At 33.2% G+C, this 10,260-nt stretch overlaps 1 protein-coding gene and 1 pseudogene across 1 annotated transcript; one reads left to right on the forward strand and one right to left on the reverse strand.

The window, feature by feature from the left end:
• Positions 1–4,823: 4,823 nt before the first annotated feature.
• LOC139882635 (uncharacterized) lies at positions 4,824–7,974 on the reverse strand (annotated as a pseudogene).
• Positions 7,975–8,123: 149 nt separating this feature from the next.
• On the forward strand, positions 8,124–9,059 carry LOC139882636 (uncharacterized). The gene is made up of 4 exons (XM_071866918.1): positions 8,124–8,222; positions 8,300–8,461; positions 8,547–8,603; positions 8,859–9,059. The coding sequence occupies exons 1-4, from the start codon at positions 8,124–8,126 to the stop codon at positions 9,057–9,059; spliced, it is 519 nt and encodes a 172-aa protein (XP_071723019.1).
• The last annotated feature ends 1,201 nt before the right edge of the window (positions 9,060–10,260 follow it).

Genomic DNA, 10,260 nt, shown 5'->3' on the forward strand with positions numbered 1-10,260 from the left:
TAAATAAATATATAGATATTTATATTGCAGAATCAAAAAATGTTTGATGAAGCTACGGAATTTTTCCCTTGCAACAAAATACCTCGTTATAATTAAGCAAGCTTCGAATGGAATATATATAATTGTAACGAGGTATAGCATCGATCGGCTCAAGGGGGTGCGAAAACCTCGTTATAATTAAGCAAGCTTCGAATGGAATATATATAATTGTAACGAGGTATAGCATCGATCGGCTCAAGGGGGTGCGAAAATGGTTCTTCAAAAGAACTAGCTAGATAGATTTGTTCCATATCTTTTGTTCTTCTTGAATCTTGATGTATATATATGTTATTTAATTTGGTCCAACATGTATTTCTTAATCGATCAGAGATTGGTCAACTTTATCAAGTTTGTGAAAAGAATTATACTTGATTGTCAAAAGAAAGAAAGAAAAGAACGATACTTTATCAGATGATATAACAATTATCCAAATTAACTTTTCTGTTTAGAGAAATGACACTTGTAATTATATATGTGAAGTGTAAGTTTCATAGTCAGAAACAAATACGAATAGATTAAATTTTTCGAAATTTGAAAACATTGAAAATCTTTTCAAAATAAAATTTTATAAATTATTTGACTCTTGATACAATATTAAAAAAATATTTATATAGACTTCAAATCCTAATATTTAATGACGAAAAAATAAAATAAAATAAAAACTATTAAGTAACCTATATTCTTAATAAATCAATAAAAGACACAACAAAACTCAAATCTAAATTAAAAAAGAAAAAAAAAACGTGCTCTGTGTGCAGCCCAAAGAAGTATAGCTCATTCTTTTATATATAAATATGAGTGTCCTTCAAATTTCATAAGTCTCACAATTTGGTCTTGAACTTCATGCATTCGTATCGTACATGATATTATCAAATGTGATCATAATCTTTTTTCCATCATTATTTGAGTTCATATTTTGTTTATATTCTAGCACAGTTGACTAAAACTTAAAGCTTGAATAGTTACATTTTACAATAATTGATGTATTGGATTTTAGTGGTATGCGTAATTAATTAATGTAATTGGATTTTAGTGGCATGCGTAATTAATTAATGTAATGAGGGTATTATTTTATAATAAAGTATTTTTTAAATTATGTATATTATTTTGTTTAATTTGGTGAAATTTGGGCTCTTTTTTTCTTAAAAAAGTATTGATATATTTACTTAATTACACATGTCATGAAAACTCAAAACATCAATTATTGTGAAATGAGAGTAGTATGAAAATGGAGTAAATGGTACGTGTCAATCTTGAAATTACTATTCGATGGATATTTATCTATTTACTCCATTCCAGATCATATGTCTATATAAATATATATATATTTTAAAATAGATGTAAATTTGATAAATTTAAGGTACTTAAAACACGTTCTTTCCATTTTATCTATCGTCATAAGTTTTTGCATATTTTGAATTTTATGTATACGTTAAACAACTTATTTCAACATAAAATTTTTAATTCATATAATTGTCAAATTCTATAATTGATGATAGCACATTTATTTACAACATACATAGAATATATTAGAATAATTTATTTATTTATTTTGACAAAATAAGATGCGGATCTCACATAAAAATTCGATCAAAATAATTAAATTGACTATTATTTTTTCAGCATATTTTTACTTTATATATACATCAATCATTTTATTAATGATTATTAAGATTATGTTGGTCAAATTACTAATTATATCTTTATTTCATCTATATAAAATTTCAAATATTGACGAAAGGAATAATAAAATACAAGTTCAATAAAATTAAGATTACACAAGTTATATTAATTTTTCCTTTTTTGATGTTTAAAGTGGATTGCATTATGTAATGTAGCAACAACATTAAGAAGGGATTGGGATAAAACCCTCGCAAAAATATATATTTTTTTTTTCCTTCACTAACTAACGATTTCGATACTCTTCAGGCTTCTATACGATCTGTGAAATTTATGGGATTTGTTGTTTTTGGAGAGTTTTTCGGCGTGTGGTGCTCATTTCTGGTCGGATATGGTTGGATTTAAGTGGTTAGGTATTTTGCTATAATTTTATGTTATTTATTTTCTCTCAACCTATTTTATATTTCCATAATTGTAGATTTTTAACACCCCAATTCGCGTAGGATATTTTTTATTATTATTTTAGATGAAGATTATAGGTTGTTTAGCATTATATTTAATTTTAGTTTTTTGATATATCTATTTATTGATAGTCTTATGATTGATTCAAAAGTTTTGATTCAATATATATGGGATTGCTACCTTCAAATTTATATTCAGTCATCTCCTATTCGAGTTGGATGAAATTGCATGACGTCTGAAAAATGTTTCCACAGAAAATGAACTCATTTCACATTTCTAATTACACTATTACATCTTAAAAGAACCCTCGATTTATCAACTTAGCGACTGTATCCTAACTCCAATATATTATATAGGTTGGTTATTTCAACTTCATGACTGTAAGCCAAATTTTATATTTATTCATCAAATTAAAAATTGAAATGACGATATATATATTAAAAAAAAAAAAAAAGGCGTCGGCTTTATGATGTTCTTTATAACAAGGCCCAAACATCTCCACACTCGAGGCAGAAGTCGACAGGTCACACACCAGCTCAGACGATACACTGTGGGCTTTATAAAAAAATATTTGTATTTTAACAATTTTGTTTTTAGGACACACCGTAATTAGTAACGATTTAAATTATCATTTTTGTCTCAAAATAAATACAAAATTTTACATATAATTTATATTTATTTTGGGACGGAAGTAGTATCAGATTGGACAAAATATAGTGGGCTTTATAAATTTCTTACGGAAGGAGGTACAAATGCCAGGAAGTCATAGCTGAGGGAGTTAGATTGGACAATATATAGTTGGAGGAGCCAAGTAAGGGAAGCTGGATAGTTCAGGGAGGAGCAGCGTTAGTTCGAGGGTCAAGATTATTGAAAAAGATTACAAAATAAAAGTAAGTGATCGATTAATATGACACATCTTCTACTACACCCGAGCTTTCGAGTATAAGTGACGTCACGGTGATGCAAATGGCAGCGCTGCCGTGCTTGAAGCCATTTGGCTGTTCTCCTCCGGTGGCGGCGGCGATTACATCTCAAAGCAGAGTTACTCGTTTTCAGGTAATTTCAAAGTTTCTGATGATGAGTCACTCACTCCAAGTTCAAACTGCGTAAATTTTGCTGTCGACTTTGTTTGAGTGATCATATCTCTGTAAATTGCAAGAAAACAAGAGAGGGAGATTTAATAATTTAACACATCCGAGAATAATTGGGAAAAAGCTTTTTTATTAAAGGTCTGAATTTGGAGAAAAATTATTTCTTAATTGAACAATCTGCTGTTTGATGGGGGGTTTGTATAATTACGAAATTGAAAAGCAATTTTTGCATTCTTTATGTAGCTGTGAATTTAATCGAGTGATGACACAAATTCAATTCGGAATGAATAAATACACAGTAAAAAATAATTAGGGATTTTTAATCATTACAGATGAAAATGGAATGAAGTTCATTGTGGGTATAATTGATCAAGATGAAAATGGGGTTCGATGAATGTAACTTGCCGATCCCCCGGCACGTGTACGATTCAAGACTTGGCGATTATTTTTTATTCACAATTCTGCTGCTCATTGCTAGTCCTTATAATGTTTTTCTGCTTGTGTTTTAGCCTATTCAGTACTACCTCCGTCTGTTAATAGCAGACATGTTTTTTTTAGCTTTTTTAGATACATTCAAAAATAAATGTACATATTCATTAATATTGATCAAATCCATTTTCTTTTAAAGATATGGAAAAAAGCTAAAAAGTCATGTATTAAACAGACGGAGGGAATAATATTCTAGGCAAATTTAGCCTCGAAGAAGTCCGAATTGTACACGTTTACGGTATAGATTTTCTTGATCTTGACTATAGTAGTATTTGCTTGTTTATAATTGCAGGTGAAGTGTGAGGAAGGTCGTAAACTAGAAACTTCAAAGCCGTTGCTTAGTATTTCTCGAAGAGACACGAACCGATTCTTAACATTTGGGATATTGTTAGGGACGTCTGCATTTCTATTAGCGGAACCAGCTGATGCTCGAGCTGGGAGACTCGAGAACAAGAAAAAGGTTCTGGCGAGACTAAGAGAAAGAGCTCAAGAATCGAAACAAAAAACTTCCCCGTTGCCCTCCACAATGGTTAACTACAGACTGGAATCAGTTCTTCCATAGAGAAAGCAAAAGAATGTTACTTACTGGTCACTTCATTTTCATAAGAATTATAATTTAAATCCTTATTAAGCTTGATTAATTATGTTCGTTAATAATTAATGGTTTCACATCTACTCCTTTTAAGGTTAGGATTTGATTTTTGGGAACCAACCTTTGATGTTTATGGGTAGATTGTATTATGAATAAAAAAAAAAATGCTTGATTCTGTTCGAAATATGCGTGTGTGTATATATATATATATATATATTGTAAAAAAACATTCTACACATTGTTCGTTTATTTTTCATTTGATTGATCTGAAAACAAGAAACAAACCGAACCAACTTCAAAAAGACAAAATAGAACCGAGTCGATCGAAACGGAACCCAAATATTTTCGTTTCGTTTTTCACACAGCTTGTTCAATTCTGAACCAGTCTCTGCTGCCTGTGTTTTCCATTATAACATCAATCATATACGCATATAACAAATAATGAGAATTTATATAGCTGACTTCAAATCGAGACCCGTTGTTGTTAAATCCTGAACCAGTCTATGCTGCTTGTGTTTTCTATTATACCCTCAATCACATCCATATAACACATAAGCCCTCTCCTCCCTTCCCCTCACAGCAACACAGGTGGCGAACCCCTCTACATCAAGGGCAATTTTGTCAATTACATCTGCCTCTCTGCAACTACCATCACGTGACTTTAAAAACCACAAGTATTGGTGCGACACAACCAAAACGACGCCGTCTTTCCTAACGACCACATCGTCCTCCAAGATCCTCTGTCAATGAAATCAACCGTGCAGATCCATCCTCTGCGTTGACTAAAAACATCTTGCCTGCATTGGATTGCACCACTAGCATATTCCCGTTGCTGACGTAAGCAATCCCATTTAGGCCGCTGTCGCTGCCAATCGCGTGTTCGTCAACCGCCACGGATACTTCTTGAAAAGCGCGGACCTCGAGAACACCGTGGCACGGCCGTCGGAGGTGACCTTCTAGATGTAGTTTCCGGCAGAGTTGGTGAGGAAAGCATTACCTTTGAAATCAACCGCCACGTCATTGGTCACCGGAGCGGCATCGTCGTCGTCGACCGGGAGGATGGAGAGAAAGACACGGCGGTGATTGTCGAGGTCGTAGGCGGCGAGGGCATTGAACGGAGGTAGTGGCTGAATTGAGAGTACGACGGCGAGTAGACGGTTGTGGACGGAGTCGATTTGTGAGACCGCCGAATGAGGCGTCTGGAAGGAGGGAAGTGTCTGAGATTAACGTCTCCACGACGGCGGCGTCCGAGACCGAATGGATTGTACGGTTGTGGAGAGAGCCGAGATGAATCGGTCAGTTGATGAGTGCCACGTCATGGCCTCTGGATACAAGTTTGGGGATCGAAAGTTGATGACATGGCCAGTTTCTGCGAGTGTTGAGATAGAGAAAAGATTAAAAACTAGGACAAAAAATCTGGCAATGAATTTTGTATGCATAGTGATTAAAATGTGTGTTTGGCCATTTTTGTGAAACAAGTTTAATTTAATACTCCTAGAAAAGTTTTTTAAAATTCATTTCTTGTCAAGCAAACTTCAAACTTGTGTTTTCTTGAAGCAATATTTTCATCTTAATATTTTATTTTTAGTTTGAGTTGATTTTCAGTCGAAATTAAACGAAAACATACATAAAAGTGGACTACAGCATTTATTAAAAAGAAATGTGGACTATAGCAGTATGGAAGTTTAACGTTTCTGCACCCAATTCAATTTTTTGATCTAAGTCCAAATTATAGGTCAGTGATGTAATTTAAGGGAAATAAAATTTGGGTAATGAATCGAATTCTAAATTAATGTGAAAATTGAGTTTTTCGTCCCAAACGTTAAACATTCATATCTTTTATAACTTTCAGTTTGAACCGTTTGATAAATATATTTTCAACATTTGTTATTTTTCGATTTTTATATCTTCCACCGTTAATTCGACTTACGTGACCAATAGCTAACCAACTTAGAACAAACTTGTGTTCACTTGGTGATGTAGAATGGGTTGCTGATGATTAACTTATTTGGGTTAATAGCCAAAAGTCAAAGCGAGACGGACCGAAAAATTGAAGATTGGCGGAAGATTTTGGTCAACCGATTAAAAACAGTTATAATTTTTGACTCGATTGTCGGAATTTCAATTATAATATAGATTCGGAAAGCTTTCGAAAAATTCTTTCGGTCAACTTGAGTTTATCTAGTTGGAGATCGGGAAGGGCCTCATCCGAGCCCGTTTCGGCCTTCAAACGGAACAACCTTTATTTTTGCCAATTTTCGTAAGTTTCACTTTTAGTTTTTTTTGATTTGGAGACTATTTAAACACTTTTCAGTTGTTATATTGAGTATCTTTGAATAAAATTAAACCCTAATTTGAGAGTTTCTCAACTGTTTTTTGAGTTTTTCGATTAAAATTCGTTTATACGCTATCGGTCCAATTAAGATAATCATCAACAACCCGTTCTACGTTACTTGATTACCGAGTAGCCAACTGACAACCAACTCGATCACAGAATATATTGCGACCCAAGTCCCGTGTAGGAAATTTAAATGTAAACGACTATATATATTTTACGATACTATTGAGACGATACATTATTGTCTCTTGCAAGTAAAACATCAGAAGTATATTGCAAAATGGGAAATTTGGATTTTCGACATAATTTTAATCAATTTGTGTCGCATATCTACGACACATCTTCCTCCGACCATCGAGAAATTGGAAATGCATTTCTGTATTTGTTGCTACTCGATGCTAATTCTTACACTGTCAAAAAAAGAAATTTTAATCCTTAGTTGAGGTTGTAAATTGATCGAGCATTTCTCGAATCCAATATTGAATTGACACGGAGGATCAATCATGCGATCAAGTATACGTATATGCTCCTCCATCCAGGTACGTTTGTAATTTATTCTTTTTTCTTTTATTAAAATAATGATTGATGAAAAATTATTTTGCGGAATGAATATAAAACAATGCATTAAAAAGGTAAAAATAATTTTCCATACGCTTACGATTTTCGAGAAGACTAAAAAAGAAAGATAAAAATAACTACTCCTTGAAAAAAAAAAAGGGGGAAAAAAATCCAAAATAGCAGTAACAATTCGAGGACGGAGGGAGTACATGACAAAGAAAGTAAAGGGTGGAAAACGAATTTAAGATGAAATTTTAAGGAGATCTTTATCACAAACACTAAAATAGATTTTTATAATTAGATATCAAAAAGAAAAATCTCACCAATTGGCGTGATGATCAAATTAAATATTGCACTCGCAGTTGCAGACAACGGAAAACTACCCTCCATTCCATAATTATCTAAAAAAAAAAAATCACATAAATTATTAAAAAAATCAAAGATAGTATTTTATATTTTTAAAAATACTTTTTTATTCCTTTATTTGGAAATGGAAGGAGTATTCTTTAATTAGAATTTACACGTGCCGTTACACCATGTGCAGATAAAGAACACCCATACCCATTCCTTTAAATCAGTACCGTCCTCAATCAACCTGGACCTTGTAGGTCCCACGTGACAAAAAAGAAAGGCAGAAATTGCTCACAGCCACACAAAAAAGAAAAAAATCTAACGACACTGTCTGAATTCTCGTGTAAATATCTTCTTCTCGAACTTTCTTCAAACAACAATCTCCCATTTAACCGCCAAATATCTTCTCTAATAAAGTTTCTGGAGGTTTCCATTCAAATATCTTCTTAATTTTATACTCCATACATATATCATACACAGACTATCACTTACTATAAATGGTCTAAGATATTTTTGGCTGATACGAATTACTCGCACAAAGTGAAGAAGAAGAAGAAGGAGAGAGAGAGAGAGAGCTAAAAAGATGGAAAATTTTGATCAAATTGATTACTATGGAGTTCTTGGTGTTGCTAATGATGCTTCTAATGAGGAAATCAAGCGTGCTTATCGGAAACTTGCAATGGTAAGTTCAATTAGGAGATCGATTTTAACATCCATTAATGGCGGGAAACGATTTCTAATGATTAATTTGATGAGCAGGAATGGCATCCAGATAGGTGGACTAATAAATCCCCATCTATGTTAGGGGAAGCTAATAGCAGATTCCAGCAGATCCAAGAAGCCTATTCAGTGTTATCCGATCCGGGGAAGAGGACAATGTATGATACAGGGCTTTATGATCCTTATGACGATGAGGAAGAAGTGAGTACTTGATTATAAAGTTTTGATCTTATTTTTCATTGAAAAGGATGTTGTTTTAACGAAATTTGGTGGTCTTGCGATTCAGGGATGTTCTGATTTTTTCCATGAAATGATGTCTCTCATGGCACAGACAAGAAGAGAGGTAAGGATTAACTTCTAATTTCATGTTTGTGTACTTGATCATGGATGAAAATTGCTAAACCTTAATGTTATGGTTAATCAGAATCAGATACTATTGGTCATAAATTAAGATTCAATAATTAGAACCTAGCTAGAATTCATTGATAGTTGGATGGTGTCCTTGACTTGAATTAGGAGTCGAAATGATAAATTTGGATAGTGTCTTATTGAAGTTGATTCGGTGCTAAAATTATTATTTTTACCTGGATGGATGCAGGAGAAAGTATATAGTTTGGAAGAGCTGCAGGGCATGTTTACAGAAATGGCACAAGGGTTTGAACAGAATTATAACCCTTGGACTTACGGACAATGCGAAAGATCACAATGGGAAGTTCCACAATATCCTATGGCAGACTCGATGTTCTACGCCTCATCTGGCTTAAATATGTATGGATCACCGAATAACTATTGCTGCTAGACAGACAAGGCGATGGACTGAGGAGGACTTACTGATTTGAATATTTGATCACGATCCTTATCGATGATGGTCTCGTTGGGAGGGGTACGTGAAGAAAACGATGGACAGAGATCAATATGTTTGCCATCTCATTTTGTAATGATACATGCTAGTGGGGTCAATGATCAATATTATGCAAATAGCAATAATAAAACTACAATAAAATAAAATTACAATAAAAAAGATTTATTTTAAATATATTTATTGAATATATGAATTATGATGAATTATAATAATTGAATCGATAAATACATATTAATTTGATAGAAATTAAATCAATATTCATATATATATATGAATATCGAATTAAATAAGTAAATAAACATGTATATAATAAATCGAATATAAGAAGTTTTAAGGGAAGAGAGATGCAAATTTTTGGAGGCACGATTGGATCGTTTTCCTTAAAGCGTAATACGTTTCGAATTGTGTTTCGGTTATAATGGCGTAGAATTTATCAAGATACAAATCGAATGAACGACGATAACCAGCACGAGATTTAATCATAGTTCGAGTGAGACTTACGCTAGCTAAATTCTCCGACGACACGAGAAAAGATGAGACAGAAAGACGAAGGGTTGTAAGCCAACCTATTTGCTAGAAGGGTTTGCTGTATTTTTCGGTGTGAATAAACCCACAGACTAGTAAGGTATTTAGAGGCTTAGGATTCGGATGGGTAGAAGAAATTGACTTGGAGTGCACTCCAAGACTCCTAATCCTAGACGAATTTGGACTGTATACTTTGACCAATTCAAAAATTGATCGTCAATTTTCTTCCTTATCTTGCGCAATTAAAATACGATTCAAATAGGGAGATTAAATTCTAACCGAATTAGGAGTTAGAATCCTAATTAAATACGGATACCATTAAGGAGAAAAATATCTCCACAGTTAATTAGACAAAATCATCGGACCGGCTTCATTCCAAAAATAAATGAACCGAACCGGTATGATCAGCAAAACGGATCAATTTCCATTTCCAAATTCAAATCGGTCCAGTCCGGATCGTGCGTGCGTGGTAGTGGTGTGCGCATGTGGAACCTTGTAGATTTCCTCTACAACACACTTTAAACTACAACCCACTCAAACCACTATATATGTGATTTAAATTTGTAGTACATTTCCAATGTGGAACTTTGTACACTCATGCACAAATCATCAA

Source organism: Rutidosis leptorrhynchoides, unplaced genomic scaffold (assembly GCF_046630445.1).
Source record: "Rutidosis leptorrhynchoides isolate AG116_Rl617_1_P2 unplaced genomic scaffold, CSIRO_AGI_Rlap_v1 contig294, whole genome shotgun sequence".
Lineage (NCBI taxonomy): Eukaryota > Viridiplantae > Streptophyta > Magnoliopsida > Asterales > Asteraceae > Rutidosis > Rutidosis leptorrhynchoides.